At 41.1% G+C, this 23,210-nt stretch overlaps 1 protein-coding gene across 1 annotated transcript in view; it reads right to left on the reverse strand.

Moving 5' to 3' along the window:
• The window catches only part of LOC147728720 (uncharacterized), a 497,345-nt gene that overhangs the window by 403,822 nt on the left and 70,313 nt on the right, over positions 1–23,210 (reverse strand). Inside the window, exon 9 of the mRNA XM_086963852.1 lies at positions 21,009–21,148. Within this exon, the coding sequence (XP_086819978.1) occupies positions 21,009–21,148 (140 nt within the window). The remainder of the gene's footprint in view (positions 1–21,008; positions 21,149–23,210) is intronic.

Below are 23,210 nucleotides of genomic sequence, written 5' to 3' on the forward strand. Positions count from 1 at the left end.
CAGCAAGTCTCTATGCCAAATCTAGGAGTATAATTTGGGTGAGTCTTGGTCTTGCTGCAACACGTAATCGAGTTCTGAAACCTGTACGGGAAATTGAGTATTTGGCAGAGAAGGAGCCAAACAGTACAAATATTTTGAAGACCAACATGTTGGATACATATTATCCAAATAGAAGCAGTCATCTCGAGAATGTTTGTCTGTATGAGGTTCTACAAAATTACATATTCAAGAGGAACGTCAAAGAAGATATTGATAAAGGAGTGTATGCTGTAATTGGAAGTGAGGGATGTCTGGTCAAGCAAAGAAAATGCCAATTGGTAAATCATCGAAAATTGAGTTGCGAATCTCCTGAAAGAAAAGAGTTTTTCTATTTAGCTCTTTTGCAACTTTTCAAGCCTTGGTGTGCAGAAGAGGAACTGCTTGGTGATTTCCTCTGTTATGAAGATTCTGTCAATGCAACCAAGGAGTCCATAGAATGTCCTGTTTTTCCAAAATATCTAGAAATGTTGAATGCAGAAATCGAGCAGGAAGCAACAATTGCAGCCAAGATTGCTAGAGACAATTCTCAGGACAGTCAGAGTTCCACTTCATTGAGTCAGGATCCACTAGGAGGACCAGTTATCGAAAATGAAGCTGCCACTGCCATGATTGAAGTGGAAAGAGCCATGGCACATGCTCAGGAGGATGCGGTTAACTTAGAAGATTTGGAAAGATAACTCAACGTTGAGCAGAGGAAAATATATGACGAAGTTACCAACCAAATTGATCATGGATTAAGTCATGAGAAGAAAGAGTGCTCATGTACGTCGTTGAAGCCTGTCCGACTGTACGTGAGTGGAGAAGCAGGAACTGGAAAAAGTTCTCTCATTAAAGCAATTTCATGTTATTTGCAGAAAAGGACTGAGTCATCACTGTCTTGTGTTGTCACCGCTCCAACTGGACTGGCAGCACATAACATTAAAGGTATTACTTTGCATCGTCTACTGATGCTGCCAGTGGAGCATGATAACAAATTACAATACCACAAGTTATCTGGAGATGCTTGTTGTGAAGTTTCAAGAGTCCTAAAGACGATGAAACTTCTTATCATTGACGAAGTAAGCATGGTTTCCAATGTCATGCTTGCCTTTGTTCATTTGAGAATGGAAGAAGTTCTTAAAACAGAGTATGATGTGTTATTTGGTGGCAAACACTTCATTGTTTTCGGTGATCTTCTGCAGCTGACACCAGTGAAAGGACAACCAGTGTTTAAACTACTTACGCATGAAGATACCAGGAAGTGCCTAGGGAGCATTGGCAAAGTTAATATATGGTTAAACTTCAATTATGCTGAACTGCGTGAAAATATGCGTCAGGCGAAGGATGAAGATTATAAGAATATTCTACAAGATGTTAGAATCGGAAAAGTGACCGAGCATGGGAAGGAAGCTTTACATGCACGATTATTGTCAAATTTGTATCCAGATGAAGACATTCTGCCAGAGAATATTTTTCAGAAAATTACTGAGAAGAAATCTGGGATATGTTTGATGCCAACTCTGCAAGAATGTTCCATCTTCGACAACAAAATGTTGAATTTAGAAAACCAAGACATAGTGAAACTGGAAGCTATTGACAGAATTGAGCATATGGGAGCAACAATTATTTTGTCTGATAATTTGAAATCTAAATTGGATTCATTAGAGAAGACTATATCTAAAACTGCGGGTTTTGAACTGACTGAATGTGTGCTTAAATTGCCGTATCATTTTGAGAAGGAATTTAAATGTTGAAAGAGGTCTGGTAAATGGATCAATGGGTATTGTTGTTGATTTTGAGAAAGACAGAAGTAGAGATGGAATTGAATTTATAAAAATTACATTTGATGGCATTGAGGATGTACAGCAAATTAGTCGTTGCTCTGCTAGGTTTTTGCTTGTTAAAGACTTATATGTTCGCCGTAAGCAGTTTCCTGTTTGCTTGGCATATGCGGTGACAAACCATAAATCGCAAGGTTTAAGTGTAGACAGTGCTTTGGTGAATATTGGCAGTTCTGTGTTCAAGGAGGGTATGGCTTATGTGGCATTATCACGAGTCAGAACTTTATCAGGATTGTACTTGATTGAGTGTGATGAGACAAACTATTGTGCAGATCTAGATTGTGTTAAGGAATACAATAGGTTAAGAAGAGAGTATGCGCCACATTTGCCTCAATATCCTTTGTTTGAAAAACGTGTGGTAGGCCGGAAACGAAGAAATGTAACCAATAGTAGGGAGGTTGTAGCAAAAACACGAAAAGTCGATGAACCCGAAATTGTAAGCAGAAAGAAAATGGATGCTGTTCAAGATGTTGTTGGTTTTCAATTTGAAAATAGTTCTGGTGTCAACTGCTATGCTAATGTAGTGGCTAATGTTGTCTTTTCTCTAGAAACATTAAAAGAACAGATTGTGGTCAATTCGGATCAAAGATTTTGCTGTTTGTTAAATTCTGTGTTAGAGAAATGTAGCACTGATAGAAGAAAAATAGAAAGTGTCTCTGAAATTCGAAATCTCTTAGACAAATGTTCAGGTCAAACGCAATTCTCTCAAAATATTCAGCAGGATTGTCAGGAGTTTTTAATGTATATGTTTGATGTATTGCAAGATGAAGGTGTAGATGTAGATTATCTGTTTGGCCTTTCTTATCAATGGCAGCATGACTGCGAGAACTGTAGGCTATCAAGTACTACTAGTGTAGACTCAGAAAGATTTATATATTTAACTTTGCCTGACTGTAAATCAGTATCCTTTAATAAGCTAGTAAAAGCAGCCGATCAAAACATGGAGTGTAGCCAATGTAAGTCTGCAATGCTGTCCACATTATTTATACGAAGTTATGGCCAGTATGTCATTTTAATGTTCCAACGATGTAGGTCTGATGGAGCTAAATTGACAACTTTAATTAAAAATGTTGTGGCTTCGCAGTTGTCAATATCAGGAAGGACTTTTGTAACTGCAGCAATTATATATCTTGATGGTCCTTCAACAACTTCAGGACATTACACAGCTTATTTAAAATCTGGAAACGGCTGGTCAATCTGCAATGATTCTGTTTTAACTTTCAAAAAACGTTTACCATTTGACTTAAAAAATTCTTACCTAGTGTTTTTACAACCAAAATTTTAGGGAAGGAAAGTGGCCTACGAAGACTGGAGCAGTTGATAAATTTTAGTCTGCTGTTTTAAATTGCTTTGTGAATTAGAGTGAACATAATAAATAAAAATGTAAAGTAGTCATAGAGGTACATAACTGGCCTATAATGATTCAAAGAGTTGATATGATTTACTCTGTTGTTTTAAATTGCTTTGTTAGTAACTGAGATCAAGAGAATGAAAAAATTGGAAAAGTCATAGAGGTAGTGTAAGTGTACCTCATAGTAAGTGGTATCAATGTTATAGGAAATGTGAAACATGAGTAAACTAGAAGGGGAGATATTATTAGTACAAGATTGTGAAAGTGATTTTGGACGTTTTCTTTCTGAAAGTCGGGGAAAAAGAAAATGACGGGATTTGCTTTGAGGAATTCGAAGAGTTTAAAATGGCTCTTACACAATTTGGCCTTGAGGAGAAGTGTGGTAGAGAGCGAAAAGTCATTTATTGTTTCTAACATATTACTCAAAAAGAAAGAGCTTTTCTTTCAGAAAGTGGCGGGCACAGATTTTTTAGAGCACAACAGAGTATAAGCTGTTCATAGCATATCATTCGACGTCATGGAAAGTAAGTGTACTTTTAATGAGTTCTGATTTCTGATTTGTTATATTATATGGGTTTTTTTAAACACAATCATTTTGATTGTGGGTTTTTTTCCCCGCTGTTATATGATGAATACCTTCAACTCACTGTTTTTAGTGAAATTTGCTATATTCTGAGAACAGCAAAAATAAACCATTTAACATGTATAATTAATTCTATATTTTGTATTGTGATTTTTAATTTGTACTCATCGTGTCTCATGCTCACTTATCTTTTACTACCTTATATCAATTCTCTTTACATACTCACATTGCCTTTTGTTTTATTCTCTTTCACCCTTGTTCTCTAACTCCACTTATCTTTCAACCTTTGTTTCCTTATTCCAACTCTGCTTTTTTCTTTTCTCTCATGCACCATTTTCTAGCTTTTAGACCCTCTGCTTCGCTTCTCTTTTCCATCTTTTCTCCCTTTGTTTTCGAAATTAAATTTTTTGGGGTTCTCCTTTTTTGTTGCAATCATTTAGTATAACTCACCTTCACTCATTTATCTTTCTTTGTTGCTTCACTCAGTCTGTATCTGACACTCTTTCCTTCACTTTCTCTGTCCCCTCTCTCCCTCACTCTCTTTTCCTTATTCACCCTTTCCTTATTTAGTTTACCTTACTCACATTCTTTTAGTATCTTACACATCTTCAGTTTATTTTTCTCTTCTATCCTTCTTTTCTGTCACTGAATCTATCCTCCTTTTTATTCTCTTAGTAATTTACTCTATTTCTATTTCTTTTTGACTCTGTCTTTCACCGTTACTTTATTTTCCTTTCTGAATGTTTATCTCTAACTTTATTTCTTTGTAAAATTGTATGATTTTCAACCTTATGCCTTGTCTTTTCTATTTTTTAAATACATGTTTTAATATTTTTTCAAATTTTTGTTCTTTCTTTCACAGATTGATAGTAAAGAAATTATAAGTGATGGAGTTAACAACAACTATAAAGTAAGTATTTAGTACTTTTTCCCTTACATCTCTATCACATTCAACTTCTATTACTTCCACTGCTTTATTCCCTTAACCCTCAGTTTCCTTCCTTTGCTTTTTCCCTCATTCCTTTTCAATTACTTACTTACTCCACTCCTTCCACTCCTTTTGTCAATCCCTCTGTTCTCACAGTTCCTCACTCCTTTTCACTCAGTCCGTCTCTCTTATCTCACTGTCTCTGTCTCTTCACTCTTTTACTAGTTGTTCATTATGCTTTCTCCCTGTAGTTCAAGCACACTATCTTATTTACATTTTTTTGCTGCTTCAATTATTCTTTTTCTATCACTTCTTCTTTTCTTCTTTCTGTTTTTTCTCTCTGTCATTCCACATGTTTTAACCTTATTCACTATCATACACCTTGTTTTAATCCTATTTACTTTCACTCACTGTTTTTTTAACACCTTCCCTCAGGGTTGTTGTTTTAATCCGGTTCTATCCCTAACTCTTACTCCACATCTTTTACTCTCTTTCTTTTTAATTTGAAGATTCATTCACATTCTCCAAGTAACTCTTGTTTATTATTCTTCAACTCTCTTTTTTTCTTTCACTTCCTTTTCTATTTTCTTTTTCTCAATTTTTTCCTCTTACATCTTTTCTTTGTATAATTATCTATTATACAGTATCTCTGTGTTACTCCCTCTAGCTGTCTTTCTTTTAACATTATTCTCTCTGTCTCCTTCCCTTATATTCATTCTTATTTTTTTTTGTTTTTTTTGGTTTGCTTCCGGTTCACGCACCGGCGCGCGAACCAGGAAGCAAACCAAAAAAAAAGAGATTGCCAGAGTGCTAAACATTTTAGCAATTTTTTATAAATGGGAGGTAGTTCTGAAAAGAACTTTTTTTGTTATTGTTTTTGTTGTTTTATATTTTTAATTTTATTTTTCTGAACATTTTTTTTTGTATTTTTTGAACAATTTAAAAAAAAAATTGGTTTTTTTGAGGGGGAACAACGAAAAACAGGCATTAGAAAGGGCTCAACAGGAGCAAAAAAAAAATTACTTTTTGGGGCATTTTGAGCACTTGTGGTTTTCATATGCTCCGTTCATTAAATTGACACTCCTCTCCCCATAACAAAGTAGTGCCCCACAATAAATACACACTAGCTTTATGTGTGCAAAATCGTTCTGAATACTGGGGACCGTCTCCCTCGCCTCTGGTCCCGATAGACTTTCCTGTGTCGAGGTGCTGGCCACAGGAGTTGGTGGGTTTTCTTGGAGGTGACGCACCTCAGCCACGCTGTAATTAATTGGATGCCACCTCTGCATGTGGCGGTGCATAGTATAGATTCCGAAACTATACTTTTTGTCTGTGCCTCGGGACAGAACTCCTTTGCAAATGAGGCATATTACATGTCGGGCATTGACCTTTTTTTTTTATCTTGAGGGAAAGAAAAAAATTGCCAAATAAAAGTGTCTTTGTGGTGGGATTGCCGGGGCTGTTCAGGCAAGAATTGTCTCTGCTGTACCTCCTCTTCCTCTTCTTCCTCCTCTTCCTCTGGATTTGGAAGGAACTGTGCTGGTGGTCCTGGCTTCTTAGGTGGTTGTGGTGGTGGTGGGGGTCCACCAGCTGCAGCTACTACTGATGCCATCACTAAATAATGAGAAACAGGTCTTCCTCTCACAAAGTTGAAAGTCAGAGTGAGAAAAAAGGTGGGGGCTTTCATCATTTGGGAAAACAAAATGTTCTAAACCAATGAAAAGTGTTATTTTCAGGTCACATGACCTTTTACGCTTACGTTACGCGTCCCGCTACGCACCTGGAGCGCTTCCGGGGTGCTGCGCTTCGCGCCTCGGTTCGCGCTCCGGAGCACTTCCGGGTGCGCTAACGCGGCACGTCATAAGACACATTACGCGGCAACGCGATACGTCGCGCTTACGCGACGCGTCACGATGTTGTTTTCGAACGCGGCAGTTGCGCTAACAGAACGTTTCCCGGTGCGCGGAGTGGGTCGCGACACCAAATTGAGCTAACGGGAAGCTACCCGGTGCGCGGACCGGTAGCGAAACAAAAATAATAATTAAAAAAAAAATACATAAAAAAATTCTATTAAGAACATATAAAATATATTTTTCCTTTAAAAGAAGAAAACATTTTACAGCTTTTGATATTTGCTATTAAAAAACCATTGAAATTCACTGAAAAAACCATAGGTTATAGACCATATATAGTTAGGAATTAGCATTTACAAAACCTTGAAAATTCACTGAAAAAACCAAAGGTTATAGACCATATATAGTTAGGAATTAGCATTTACAAAACCTTGAAAATTCACTGAAAAACCCATAGGTTATAGACCATATATAGTTAGGAATTAGCATTTACAAAACCTTATTTTACTCACACAAAACCATTGAAATTTGCATATATAGTTAGTTGCACTAACTATATATCGCGCACCCGCAATCCACTGCTGATGATGTCACATATTACATCATTCATGACATGGTCAGTGACATCACTGATGACAACTCAAATGACATCACTGACAACATCACTGATGACATCATTCATGTGATAATACGATGAAACTCTTCAGACTCTAATTTAACCTTAGATACACTCAGTGTAAACAGACACTCACAGATTGTCACTCATCCATGGAGTTACTCATACACCTAGTCAGTCATGCAAAGAATCAATCACACCTCCATTTCCTCAACTATACAGTTATACACACCTTACTTATACAAACATATTCTAACACATATTTACTCTCTTATACAATCACTGATACAAGTTTTCAATGATCCATGCAGCCACTCACACATTCACTGGCTTTTATACACAGTAATTTATATATGTCAACTCTCACATGTACTGTGTTTTACAAATGTACTTACTTTGACATGTAGCACTGAGATATCATTCACTCGCCAATACACTCATGCACACAGTCAACCACCCATACAGCTGTTTCCACATGCAGTTTTGAACTCATACATCTAGTGAATCAACTGTTCACACATCTATGCACAGAGTCACACACCTCCCAGCCACCCACACACACACACTCACTCTCCCATACAAATACTTGGGCAACCAATCAATAACCCATATAGTTACTCATATAGCTACTGATCAACACATGCAGCAGTTTACAGAACAACAGTAATAATGATGCACAAATTAAGACAGTTTAGTCACTAACCCATGCACTCAGTGAGACACATTTAATCACTCTCTCATACAGTCAGTCATGCACCTACTAAATCCTTCATCCAGACACTTATACATCCACTCATTCTTCAATATGTAATACATATTTTAACTTTACAGAAACATACAATCACTGGATGATGTCATCAGTGATGTCATCAGTGATGTCACTGACCATGTCATGAATGATGTAATATGTGACATCATCAGCAGTGGATTGCGGGTGCGCGATATATAGTTAGTGCAACTAACTATATATGCAAATTTCAATGGTTTTGTGTGAGTAAAATAAGGTTTTGTAAATGCTAATTCCTAACTATATATGGTCTACAACCTATGGTTTTTTCAGTGAATATATATATATATATATACATATATATATACATATACATATACATATACATATACATATATATATGAACGAAAGTTCGTCACCGGCTAAGGCAGCAGCCCCAGCCCCACACTCACGCTGACGAAAGAACGGACCCAAATTGTAGTGCTTAATCCTTCGTGTTTATTTCAGCAAGCCTGCCGCCGCCATAACGCGTTTCGCCTTTACAGCTTGATCACATATATATACACAGACACAACATAAAACCAAAATAAAAAACAATTCAATAACAAAAATATAATAATTAATTTAGACAAATTAAATATTACAAATTTAAACCCCAAAAATCACATTTACAAAAAAATATTATAAAGAGTAGGGAAAGTGTGGGAATTCCGAGGGGTCAATTTTACTATTCCCACTCCATTCTATGCAACAATAGAAAAAGCGTTGGACTTCGAAGGGGTTACATTTACTTTTTTCACTCCAATGTGTAGAATAGTAGGGAAAGTACTTCCCTTCAAATCCCTCACAGATTTAAATAACTGTAATAAGTTATAAAAAAAGAAATTATTAATATAACTATTATTAATTCACATAAAAATATCTAACACAATTTAAATAATTAATAATCAATTAAATAATTAATTAATAATTATTCATTAATATGTATACCACAACCATCCCACCTATACCCCCTACCAACCCCGCAGACTACACCTAAAATATATCAATATTACACAATATACATAACTATTACTCAATTAAAATATCAATAAAAATTATCATCTAATTATTTTCAATTACTTCATTAACTTTCCATCCTATACCATTACAAACTTAGCAACCCACACCTAAAATATGACATACTGTACAAAATTAATATCACATACTTACTTCAAAATTAATAATTAACTATTAATTATTACTTAAATTCCCCCTCAGCTGGATGAGGAAGGATCGCCCCACACTTTCAATAGCCTGAGAACTCGTCACGACCTCCCCGAATTGGAACTATACAACTTCTTAGCTATCAAGACAGCCATAACAAAATCTAAACTAACCAAACACAAGCCCTCAATCTTCCAATACATGGAAAACATAAACAAGACAGGTCACCAGGTCTCGCACTTGCATGAACTCCTCCGTCCTGTTTCATCCAAACTAAACGTAAAGAACAGCAACTACTGGCAAACACAACTTGGCTCTTATCTCACAGAACTAGAACTACATATCCTCTGGGCGGCCCCATCAAAAAACATCATATCCCCAGTGCTAGCACAAACTAAATTCTGGCTTTTACATCAGGCATTCTGGACACCTGCTCGCCTAGCATCATTGGGCCTGAAAGACAACGACAGCTGCTGGAATTGCGGCGCAGCAGGAGGAGACCTCGCACACCTCATCTTCCACTGTAGTAAGGTTAGCAACTTCTGGGGGAAGGTGTTCAGCTTCATCAGCGAAGCCCTAGGATGCACTCTAGAACACTAATTTGCCACAACAACCACCGCTCATATCACAACAGATCTAGCCACACAGCAGGATAGGAACCTCCTGGACTTCCTCCTTACGACAGCAGTCAAGACAGTACTAGCAAAATGGAAAGACACCACCAAAGTCACATTAAAGGGGTGGCTAAACTGGGTCACATTCCTCAGAGGGGCAGACATCACGACATTAAGACAGACACCATGGAGAAACCCCAACCGAGGAATGTGGTCAACACTAGACAAATTCCTCAGCACACACAAACCCCCATAAAACAACTGAATACACCTGATCAGATGCCAGCAACCCAACGTAGTGAGCGGGATCTAGCACTAAATTGCCGCCAAACACATCTATGTTCTGTCTGTACGTCATACGCCCAAGGAAAGATACACGTCCAATCGCAGAAACCTACATGTTAAATGTTTAATGTCGGCTGCCGAAACGAGGGGCAAACACATATGTAAAGCGCGTACTCCAACTGGCGTGCCCGTGAAACTTCCTATTTGTTGTATGTCACAACGTTTTCTATTTTTGTATTGTGCAAAATACCAATAAAAATATTTTAAAAAATAAATAAATAAAAAATTATTTAGCAATTAGGTTATAAAATCTAAATCATTTATAAATACAAGCTATATTAAAAACATTAATAACAATTATACAAACATTAATATCACATAAAATAATATATGCACTAAAACATTAAAATAATAAAAAATAACTATATTATTAACAACTATAATATTGAAAACAATATTTTAAAAAAGTATATTCTTCATAACATTACTTACCTAAAAAAAAATATTCTTCATTGCGATATTGTTGCATCACAATATTTTAATCCGATATTTCTGTTTCCCAAAATAAAAAACTTGAGATTTTGTCCAAATACCTTATCTTTTATAAATGTCTAATTCTCATTGCAACATATTAACACGTTTTAGGCTAAATATGGTTCACCATTTATTGAGCACCCCCAAGGGATAGTCTCTTGATCAGGAGCACCCATTTTGCTATTGTGACTCTATTGCTAAACAAGACACTATGCACTCTATTTTATTTTGTGCTATTTAGACGCATCTCAGATCTCTTTCCTAAGGTCACTAAGTTAAAAAAAAAATTACTCATGCCTGCTCTCTGGTTTCTACAATTACTTAGTGATCCTTTTATTTACTGGTCTGTTGCTTGTTTTTTAAACTGTGCTGTCAGACTAAGGAATTCTGTGACTGACGATTTCTGGTGCTGTGCCTAATAATGTTTTATTTTTTTAAGTTTTATATAGCGCGAACGTGACCCAAAGGTATTGGGTATTTACATAGCACCAGTTGCATTACATGAGGACACGTTCCTTTTTTTTAGGCACAGGGAGATTAAGTGATTTGCCCAGAATCACAGGATTTTCAGCGTCCTTGCCAATACTCGAACCCGGTTCCCCAGATTCAAGGTCGACCGCCCTAGACGTTAGGCCGCCCTAGCCGTTAGGCCAACTCCTCTCCCCATTTACTTGTTCATTGTTCTAATTTTATTTGCAACTGTCTTTTATGGCTTGTTATCTTAAAATGAATAATGTATATTATTGAAGATATGTATATTTCAAGCCACGCATGGCAATGGACATCTTATTTTAAAAAAATATAGAAATTGACTCAATAATCCAAAGATTAAAGTTGCGTTATAGTTCGAAATTGTAATAATATTTTACTTTACAATGAAAAAAAACATAGAAAATAAATGGAAAAAAAACAAAGGGGCGTTACAGTTTGGTAAAAACATTTTAAACTAAATAAACCACTGACATTTACCAGTTTCACTTATCTCAAGTAACCATAACTCATGCCCACGCCATATACTGCTTGTACCCTCAAGCACTACATCACTCATGACATGTTCAATTAATGACTTGATAACATCCAATTACATTTGAAATTACATCATTCATAATAACACTGAGCTTGGTGAGAGCGAGAGGCATAGTTAATTTAGGACAGGAGTTATTGTTACTTGAGATAACTATAACTGGTGAATTTAATTGGTTTGTTCATTTGAAATATTATGTTTAAACTGACATTTTCACCTAACGATAAGATCCCTTTAACCATTGTTTTTTCAGAGAAATTCTATGTTTCTTATTAATGTAAATGTACATATTATTACAATAGGACAAAGTTGTGCAGCGCAAAGGTTCTGAACTCCAAGAAAGGTGCAGACTTTGGGGGCAGACAAAAGTTTTGCAATACACTTGATAATCTTCTGGGAACACCTACTTTACTTCTTAACATTCCTAAATGTAGGAAGCAGCATGTGAGGCCGGGATAAGCGAATGGTCTACCATAATATCCTCAATGGGAACCAAGCACCCAACTGTAGCATTTGATAAAGCCCAAGGCCTAGTCAGGGGAGGTGGTGTGGACTTGCAATCGCCATTTGTTGGCACGTAATAACACTGAATAAATGATTGTCCAGTCTGATTTTTCTTTTTTTTTTTAAAGTACATTTATTACACCCACACAACCAGATACTATAGCCTTATAGCCCGCCGTAGAGGGCTATACCGGCTATTAAAGGCCCTCTCCAGCGTTCAAGGCCCGATCCGAAGGCGAGGGCCTTTAACAAGGGAGAAGGACTTTACTAGCAGGTATAGCCTAGCCACAAAGGGTTATAAGGCTATTAGAACATTCTGCCACTAGAGGGCAGAATTTTCTAACAAAAAAAACAAAGCCTTATGGGAGTGTGAGGGGATTGGAATCCCTTCAGGCTCCCTGAAGCCTTTGTTCACAGCCAGAGCTGTGAACAAAGAAGCAATGGAATGTTGGAGCTCCAGGCTTATACCAGCCATTATAATAGCATTAATTCACACATATATACATCAAGCAGTTGGAATTACCTTTGATGACATTCTGAAATAACATACAGGTCATGATCCCCAAATTCACAGAACCTTCCCCCACCTACACCAGATACAACATCACAATATGAGAGAGGGGTAGCACTTTAACTAAAGCAGGTCTATTGGCATAGCAAGGGGCCGTGAGTAAAATAATATAGGGCAAGCCTATTGGTTTTGTCAGAGTTACCACATTACAAAACCAATAACCACATGCTAAGAATCACTATCTTGTCTCTGAAATCAACAACTATGTTCAAATGAATTTAAAATTATTAATAAAAGGCATTATGACTGTTCATTAAGATCACTGTCAGCAATTCATTAGTAAATAAAGCATTAAAATCAATATGTCAGTAACACCGAAGGATATGGCAGAGATGAGAGGAGTACAAGGGTATCGAATTTCCGGCAGTGGAATCCCGAGACACTTTCATACAACGAGATCAGTAATGTAATGGTGTAGCCCTCAGACATTAGATACAGTTATCCAGAGGACATATGGCATCAAAGATCAAGATATGTGGTAGGGGTGGAGGGAGTCGTTCCAGTGCCTAGATTAGCCAAGGTTATTGTATGTTTTCTTTTCTATTTTCCTTGTATTATCACTCTGGTACAATACGACAAAAGAGATGTATATTATTGATGTGTCAGCCTCGAGCCTATGATGTACCACTACAAAACTGATTCAAATTTGTTATCATTTTTTATTTTTTTAATCAACATGTCTGTGTCTTTTTTAACTACTCTATGGCACATTGACTGCAATCATTTGACCAACCACTAGAAGTCCCTGCGCTACCTAGCTGTGGAGCAAAAGCTCCTGCCCACAGTGCTTAGAAATAAAGGATAAACAGCAAGGATTCCTTGACCCTAGAAACTTAGGGTCACTAACCATAATCAATTCTGGGGAGCAGTTACAACTCTTACAGCCCCCATTGATCCTCCTTTAGTTTGTTGGTGGTGCCCCTGCCACCCTTGGGATGACCATGGAAAAGGAAACTTGACCATGCAAGCCCTCCAGGGCATTATGGGGTGCTCCCTTCACAGAGTGAAGATTTTTTATGAGGTGCTTTGGACCCTGCAGTTTTCACACGGCTTCTGATATCTGGGTGTTTCCAGCTCCACCAGGGGCACCATTTTCCCAATTTTTCGTTGAAGCAGCTTGGGGACCCCAACCCTCGCGCTGCCCAGCTGGCTTCCCGCCCAGCTGGCAGTTCTGTTTGCCAGTTCGGAAGCCGGCAGCAGCATTCTCGCTGTCTGCTCTGGGTGGGCATGGTGCGGATATTGCTGTGCCCACCCCGCTTCTCTAGACAAGGGACACTAGGAGCGGTGATGAGCCCACCATCACTGGGAGGGGAGCAACTATACTCTCCCTTTCCTTTCTTCACATTGGTCCAGAGATTGGGCCCTAGGCCTCAGACTGTGCCTGCTTCTGCCCTTGCCAACCCCCTCCTTGTTGCGTTGACCCTCTCCTCCTAGCCTTTGGGTCGCTGGAATGGTGTCCCAGGATGCTTCCTTTGTCATCCTGCCCTGGTGATGGGGTTCTGGGCCCTATTCATGAGTTTGCTGACTCAGAGGATAGGGTCCCCAGGCCTCGTAGACCTCTGTGGGGCCACATATGTATTGAGCATTTATGAAGCCTGCCACAATCTCAAGGCCATGGCCCACGCAGAGTTTCTTGGAGCCTCATGCACTCTATTGCTCAAGCTGGGGTCAAAGGTCAATCTCTTTTCCTGTGAAAATGTTGTGCCCCATAGAGCAGATCCTGGTCTCATTTTGCTCCTGATGGTGAACCCTAGCCACATGGAGCCATTTTAGCAGGCCTCCTGGCCTTTAATGTGGTGTATTTTGCAGGGTGGAATGATTTCACTACCTCTCAGGGTCATGTTTTTCCCTTTGCTTGGCTCCAAGAGTTCCTGTTCTCTTGCTGGGGGAAAGAAGTCTAGGCCCTCCCTCATCCGATCCTCAGGAAAATTTAAGTTGGGCAGCCTACTTGGCCCTAAAGAGAACCAACAAGTCCTGGGCTCAGAGGCAGACAGAGACCTTAGTCCATCAGAAAGTCAGGGGGCTTGTACTTCCAGCTGGCCATGGTTTTGATACCATCCACGTCCAGGGCCTAACTCTCTGTCTATCCCTTGTGCCGATGTGTATAACTGTGGGTGGAAAGTTCAAGAAGCCAGGCACCCCTGGCCAATCCCCATATGCCTCATCACCTCCTCACCCCTTCACCCATGCTCCTGCACAGTATACATGGACAATATACTAGGGGCACCTACCCTGGGGGTGTCTCAGCTCCAGGGCTGGACTGGCCACCGGGCAGTTTGGAATGCTGCTGAGCTGGGGGGTGATTTCGTTCATGGAGACCTGCGTGTGCTAAACGAAATTCGTTTTGCATTAATTATTTCGAAGCACACACAGGTCTCCATGAACGAAATCAGCCCCCACCGCAGTGAAAGCAGCCCCCAGCTCGGAAGCATTCCAAACTGCCCGATAGTCAGTCCGGCCCTGCTCAGCTCCACCCGGAGCTGACATGAGTGCCAGGAACTTTCCCACCAAAACTTCAAAGGGGAGCCCCTCCTTAGTTGGCTCCAGATGTTTGGACTTCCTCTTTTTTTCAGTGGGCCTGGGCGGGCCCAACCTTAGTACAGTGCAATAGTTAATAACCAAATGCAGATTTTCCTCCCCACCCCTTCATCCTCAGGAGCTGAATGAAGCGCTGATAATTGCTCATTTTGTGTGGGGAGGCCTTTGTTCCCTTTATCGGGGAGCAGAATAATTAACTTGGCACAGCAGAGCGACAAAAGGCCTGGAACTGATCCTGAGCTCAGCCAGAGAAATATGACATTTCTAGTCGACTCATTAGGTGTACATGTAGGTTCTTGGGACCTGCAGATTCAAACTCAGTGTGCATGTTTCACCCTAGTTTGATACCTCAAAAACTGTACCAACTAAGAGGAGTGAAACTGCAAATTAGGCAGATTTTTCCCAATGTATATAATATTAAAGTGAAACAGCAGATAATCCAGTAAATTGGACTGACCTATCTCTGAGTGGCCATTAATATTATAAAGGCTGTCCCAGGTCAACATCTATCCATGTAGAGTCCCTGTTGTGCCAGGCTACTTGTACACTATTACAATACTGCGCTCGATAGTAGTCTCACACAAAGAGCCCACACACTTGTTCACATGTAACCAGCCCAGTGGCCCTTTCTCTAGCTGCGTCGCAGCAGCCTTATGTTAACTTTTTTTGGGGGGAGTTTTATGTAGCACGAACTTGACCCGAAGGTATCAGAGTGCTTTACATGAGTACCAGTTGCATTACATAAGGACGCATTCATTTTTTTTTGTTAGGCACAGGAAGATTAAGCGATTTGCCCAGAATCACAGGATGTGGAGTGTTGTTGCTGAGACTCGAACCTGGTTCCCCAGATTTGAGGTCAACCGCCTTAGCCATTAGGCCACATCCTCTCCCCTAATCTAACAAGCATTTACAATGCAACGGTTTCGCCTTCGGAAAAGTTTGAGCTATTGGCATTGTAAATGGCAAACTTTTTATTTATGTGTTGGTTTTGAAAACAGATAAATAAATGGCATTCTCATTTACAATGCCAATAGCTTACTCTGTCGCAAATGCAAGACGTATTGCATTTGCACACACACACCCACACAAGAGCACCCCACACACACACACACACAAGAGCCCCCCACACACACCACACAAGAGCCCCCCACACACACACACAAGAGCCCCCCACACACACCACACAAGAGCCCCCCGAAACCGTTGCATTGTAAATGCTTGTTACCTGTGTTCTCAAGCACGATGGTACCGGAAGGAAGCATAAAACAAATACCAGAGGACTGGCATATATCTGGGCTAATTGTCCCCAGGTACTACATAGAGACAAGTATAGATGTGCAAGTAGAGACAGCATTATTCGATAGTGGAGTTTGGTGGTGGCACTCTTGAAAGCAAGCCAACCAGCTACATATCAAGTGTTTAGTTCCACACGTACTAATTGCCATGAACTATGGGGTTAAGGAAAAGGTTTACAGTGACATTGATCCAAGGATGAGAAACTACCTCGAGGGTGTAGGGAATAAATCTAAGGTAGACAGCAAGTGTAGACTAAGGAGGCACTGTATCAATTCAATCACGATGCGGTGGAAATCCACGCTGCCCCCTGCAGTGCTCAACTGGCACGGTGAAGGGCTGAAAGTATGGTAATAAGGAGGGTAGACATTAGGGCTTACGGAAGAACTCAATTTCATTGGAGGGTGACACAATGCTAGAACTTTTTACATCCTCTGAACCTTCATCACATTGAGACGCTGTAGTATAAACACTCACCTATCAGTCCAAAACTAACAAATCAGATACACACACAGCTGCAAGCCATGCATTTGGGAATATATATATATATATATATATATATATATATATATATATATATATATATATATATATATATATATATATATATATATATATATATATATATATATATATGAACAGAAACAAAACCATTCGATTTATTGGCCTAGGAGAGGACAGGGGTGAGGAGGGGGTGGGAATGTTTAGAATGCTAGTTCCTGGGAGGTGTTGGGGGGGGGGGCATGTTATTCTGGCATACAATTTATAAATATACCTTCGCTACAAATACTGTTACTGCAATTTAAAATCCTGCTACCACTGCTCCTACTGTGAATACACCTTCTGTAGACTGTATAAGTTGTAACGATCAACCTGTGATTACAGTATGGTACAACTATATGAACCCTACAATTTATGATTCGCTGTCGCGCCGGATTGTTAAGCATGAAAATTAATAAAGTATGTTTTTAAAAAAGGAGGCACTGTATCCAGTTTTTCCCTGGTTTAATCTGATCTAGCTGCGTTTATTACTTAGACATCACACCAACAACAAATATTTACTCCATCATAGCAGACACCCAAAGCATCTTCTGATTTTAGTACTAGAAAACTCAGTAAAGGAGCACGTCTCTGAAATGTGTTCGTAGAACTCGACCACGACCAAAGAAGCCCTGAAATATGAAATAATGAATCGCGGAAAGCAAGATGGTGTAGGTTTCATGGCTGAATCCCCAAAATAAGGCTGTGACTTTTAGTGTTTGAAAGTGAACTTTACAGTTCTGGGTAGGCAACTCTGAGAATTACGAACAGGTACATAAACACATGAATACCAATAGTGTAACTAAACGTACACACCAATACCCATTTGGCTGCCAGAATGCACCCCGGAATAGTAGATAAAACCTTTTGAGAAGAGGGCAGAAAAGCCTTCTACTTTTGCTTTCTTGAGCCCGAGGAACACGTGTATTGATGAGATGTACAGGACAGAGCCATCAAGAGTCCAGAGTTCCATTAAAAAAAAATAGGCACAACATAGCCGAACAGATCTTGTCAAACTGCCCCTCAGTATTAACCAACAAGAGACAGTAGTACCCTTGCTTTCTCAAATCAGGTGAGCATGTACAGGGGACTTTTCAAAAAGCCATGGTTTAACACCCTACTTACACGGAGGAGTACTGGGAACCCAAGGCATGCATAGACAAAGCTGCAAAAAAACAGTCCACCACCCAAATCCCCCCCACCCCCATGTCCCTCCCGTCCACCCCCTCACCCCCCCCCCCCCCCTCTCCCCTCTTCCCGCTTGAGAAACAACCTAGAAAGCTTCCAGCATGGTTAGAGCCCATCGCTAAACTTAATTAAAGGCCGGACGATAGGATCTCGTTTGCACTACACCATCCCTTCCGTCAACATGCTAATATAATTTTCGCGTCACAAAGCAGCAAGTTAAACACAGTGGGGCATTTGTCAAGGTCTATTACTTTCTAATGTATTTACTGCCCAGTACTCACAGTAGGGGAGATCTCTGGGTGGTTAGGCACAGAAGGGGCCGACCAGCATGAAGGGCAAAGGAGAAATAGCCAATGTTTTACCCAACAGAGGAATCTATAGGCGACATGAGAACCGCGCATCCAATCCAAAACAGTGAATTCGGAATCGTCCCTTGTACACGGAAATAACTGTCACCTCCTTGATGCAGAATAGACAGCAGACTTCTTTTATTTACACGCCAACTTACCAAGAAGTATTTTTCTGATAAAGAGATACTTTAACATGAGTCCTGTTCCATTAGGGACATAAAAATGTCCCCCAAATAAGCTGAACCTGCAAGAACACACAGATTGTGGAAGGGAGAAGTGTTCTCCATACGAGACGCATTATTGGTACAAAGCATGACCTTGCCCAACAGAAAGAATCAAGACCTTGACAGAGTAGACCAGCTACACGATTAACAGTTTTACAACTTCTCTTAACACAGAAGTGCCACAGTTTTACACAAAAAAGAAAGAAGCAGGAAGTATATACACGCTGCAAGGGTGTCATTGGTGCACAGACTGCGGGGCCATTCATGCCTAAATAAAAAACAAGCACCACGAGCACAGGGAGGGAGGGGGGCGGGAACGGGCACAGGACGGGGGGGGGGGGGACGGCGCACGGACTGCGGGGCCATTCATGCCTAAATAAAACCAGTAGATATACATGCACAACTCTGCTCTCACCGCGCTCTCCGGTCCGCCCCCCCCCCCCGCCGGGGGGCTCCTTGCGACGGCGGCAATCTGTTGACTTCTCCGGTCTCCCTCTTCAGCATGGGAGACCGGCAACGTCCTCCGCTTCTTCCGGGGCTCCCTCCAGGCAGGCCACGGGAGCCCCGCGTGGGGCCGCCATACTTCTTGTGGGCCGCCGTCTTCCTTCTTCCCCTGGGCGGCGGGGGGCGGGCACTTCCGGCCGGCCGCGCTAGGATTGGCCGGCCGGCTGAAGAAACCCCCGGGCGGGGATCGAGCTTCTGGGCCGAAGACTCACCCTCGCAGGCACGGCCCCCGTCGCAGCTCCCACTGGCCTCCGCTGACGTCGAGGGTTCCCCCGGAGTCAGCCACTCACAGCGCGGCTCCCGGGGCAGATCCTGATGACGCGGCGAGGCTCCAACCAACGGCGGCGCAGCTCACGGGGACAGGCCCACTGCAGCGGCCAATCAGAGCGCGCCTCTGCCGACGAGCCTCCGAAAAGCCACCAATGCGGTCGCAGCCCCTTCGTGCCTCGGCCAAGGTGCCGAGCAGCTGCCGGTTGACCCCCGGGCGGGACGGGATACCACAATTTGTGAGGACAGGGGGGGGGGGGGGGGGCGGGAGAGGACGAGGGGAGGAGGGACACAAGGCAGGACAGCAGCAAGCACGGCCCGGCCGGACCAGACTCGGGGGCGTTCCCGGTGTCGCGTGACGTCGGCAAAAGCCAAAGAATCTCGGGAACGCCCCCGTGTCTGGTCCGGCATTGATGGACAGGCCCCTCGTCCAATGGCTAGGCTCCATTTATGGAGCTAGCCAATGGGACGGGGGGGCGTGTTCCATAGTGCTTACTGTACTCAATAGATTTCTCTGGAGGAGGAGCCTAACGGCTCCTTTCTCCAGCGAAACCTAAAAAGGAGGAAACACCATAAAATTTGACCAGTGTATGTCTGTCCTGTGAAAGTTACACATGAGTAAATGATGTATATGCAACAATGTTTGTGACTAGAATAATATTTGTAACTTATTAACATGCCTACGTGTATGACATGCTTGAAGAAGTTACTACTTTTACCAGAAACCAACGTAGTCGTCCAAGAATGAATAAGTAGCATTTTATAAAGATGAAAGAAAATAGGGTGAATATTCAATAAAAAAAATGACATGCCGACGATAAGAGAATTGATGCAAAGTGTGCATTAAGCATAATGGACATCGTCAATGAATTACACACTTAAACACACATGCAATTAAAGAAGCCGTTGAAAGAACAGTGCCCTTATGGAAAGGTAAGTTGAGTATTGGATATCTATAGTTCATTTGTAAATGAAAGGTGAAAGCATTACTAAAAAAAATTGGATGTAAAAAGTAAAAGAAAATATAATAGAAAGAGTGACCAAGTTAGTAAGGAATCTGATTGTCCACGAGCACAACTCCAAGCCCTGCCAAACTATGACACTTTTCAGACCTGCAAAGTGTGAATTCTTGATCCCTAAACTTCTGGAATTGCTCCACCTTGTCTCTTCTCTGCATGGCCACGTGCTCCATTCCCTTTCCCTCTACCCTGGTAACCAGTTCTCAGCCTCCAATGTGAGACTGTATCCCACCCATCCCTGTCAACTGTATTGTGCTCCTTATTTTGCAGCATGGTTTGTGATCTAGAAATCTGTATATTTACCATCAGTCACAGTTGCTTGTTTTCACCCTGTTCTTTCCTTAGTCCATTCTTCTTCCATTATAGCAATCAACGTATCTGCAGCGGCTTGTCGTTATCTGATACAGTGATGTACGCGTCAAGGACTCACCTGTTGAACTGAGCGATTGCAATCCTCTGGAAGTCATTGCAGAAGCGCTCCAGGTAGTAGGCATGAGATCTGTTGCTTTTGGGGTTGATACCATCCCAGCCCCAGCTGACACTGTACTCGTAGATATTGGTGTGGCGCAGCTGTGGGCATAGAAAGCATTCACATTTACCTGGTAAGTACTGTACTAGCACAAAAACACAGTGTGAGCTTCATTGATAAGCAGGAAAAGCCGACCAATAGACAGACGCGGTGCCTCAATACTTCCAATCGTATTTATATTCAGAAGTTAAGCATTGGCTAATTCTGTAGACAACTTCCCCTTTTGTGCTACAATATGCAATGATATCAGGCAACTATGACCAATATATATAATATACATGGACTCCATTAGGAGCTGCAATTTCCCTGTTTTGGTGGTGTATAGATGTTTCCATTACATCTATTAGGGCAAATTCTTTGAATTAGGGAAAATCTGCATGACTACAATGAGGACATTGGTGAATTTCTTTTATGTTACGTATATTTTGTATAGTGTAGCACTGTCCAGTTCCTTGTCCCCAGGGCGGGTTAGGCATTCCACCTATCCCGTGACAGATATGGCAGTCTTGTTAGCAATCTCTGGAATCTCAAAAAATACTGCATGAATGAGGGCTCTAGTGCACTTCCAAAAACCAATGTTAGTGCAAGTCAGAATGTTCACAGTGTATGGTGTTTGTGACTCTTGATTCTTGATGGAGGTATTGGCTGCCGAGTTAGCTTATAATGCAAACGACCCTAACTACTACTACAAATTGTTGTCGTTTCAGGGCGGGTAGTTTTTTTAAAGGCTGGGGGGTGGATTTAGGGTTCAGGGCGTGTTTTTTTTTAAAGGGAACAGGGTTTTAGGGCTCAGGGTGGGGAGGAGGTTGGGGTAATTTTAAGGGCAGCGCAGAGTAATTTTCAGGGTGGGGTCGGGGTAGTTTTTTAAAAGGGGGCAGGGTTTTAGGCCTCAAAGCAGGGGGAGGGGAAGGGTCAGTTTTAAGGGCAGGACTAGGTAGGTTTTAGGCCTCAGGGATAGAATTTTTGAGCTTAGGGTGGGGAGGAGGGGTTCTTTTAGTGGCGATCTTAACCACGTGTATTCCTTTACCAAACATACCTTTACCACGAAATTGCATGGTACAGGCATGCGTAGTAAAGGAATGTGTGGTTAAGTAGCATTTGTGGTTCCTGCTGCGTGGTAAAGGGATGCGTGGTTTAGCCATGCGTACCTCTGTTATACAACCCCCTTACCCACATTCCCTGTTGCATGTCTCCTAGTCCCCGGGATTATTGCATTTGCCATGCGTTGCATGAGCAGCAGAGCCATCTCACGTGACCTGTGTATATGAGCTCTACGGTCAACCCGTTGTTGGGTACAAGTTCTGCAGAACCAACTTCCTTCACTGTGGATGACAGGTTGTACTTTTCTCAGTTTTCACGTGGAAAACATTTTTCCAAGTACAGACTCTCCTTTTCTTACACAACTTTGAGAAATCAGGGTGCCCACTGCATTTTCAGCAATACTTGTGTCACCTCATGTCTGGCATTAGTCAACTACGGGCATTAGTTACAAATAGGGCAGACCTTACCCCAACTAAAGTTAAAGTACTAACACAATATAAAATGGGACCCCATCTGGCTCATGTGCTTGAAATACAACAAGGAAGGGAGTATGTGAAGGCGATAACCTTAAATGATGGTGCAAAAGTCACAAGAGAGGATGAGAAGCTAGCAGCCTTTCATGCCTATTATTCTCACTTATATACTGCAGAAAAGGCTCCGGAAGTTTTACAAGACAAACGCTTGAATGCCTGTTCTATAACCAGAGTCACACCTGAACAAAATATTGGATTAGAGGCGTCCATTACAGAAAACGAGATTAAGGCGGCTATTAAAACCTCAAAAGTCAATATGAAGTTCGGTAAAGTCTCTGCGAAAGCATATCCACGAAGTTTGGCTCTATGAGTAGTCACCTCAATGCAACGTCCATAGAACTTCCTGGGAACCCCCCAAACCCACTCTCCAAGGTTCCACAACTGTGGAAAATCTGCATATTTTCTAGGACTGTCACACACTAAAGTGATTTTACTGCCTGCACAACAATCACGCCTCTGTGAGCCAGCATCAGATTCAGCAGGCAGAATTTTTGCGTTTCTTAGTCCAGTTTAAATTATGCATGCTAAA

Source organism: Lissotriton vulgaris, chromosome 3_1 (genome assembly GCF_964263255.1).
Source record: "Lissotriton vulgaris chromosome 3_1, aLisVul1.2, whole genome shotgun sequence".
In the NCBI taxonomy this organism is placed as follows: Eukaryota; Metazoa; Chordata; class Amphibia; order Caudata; family Salamandridae; genus Lissotriton; species Lissotriton vulgaris.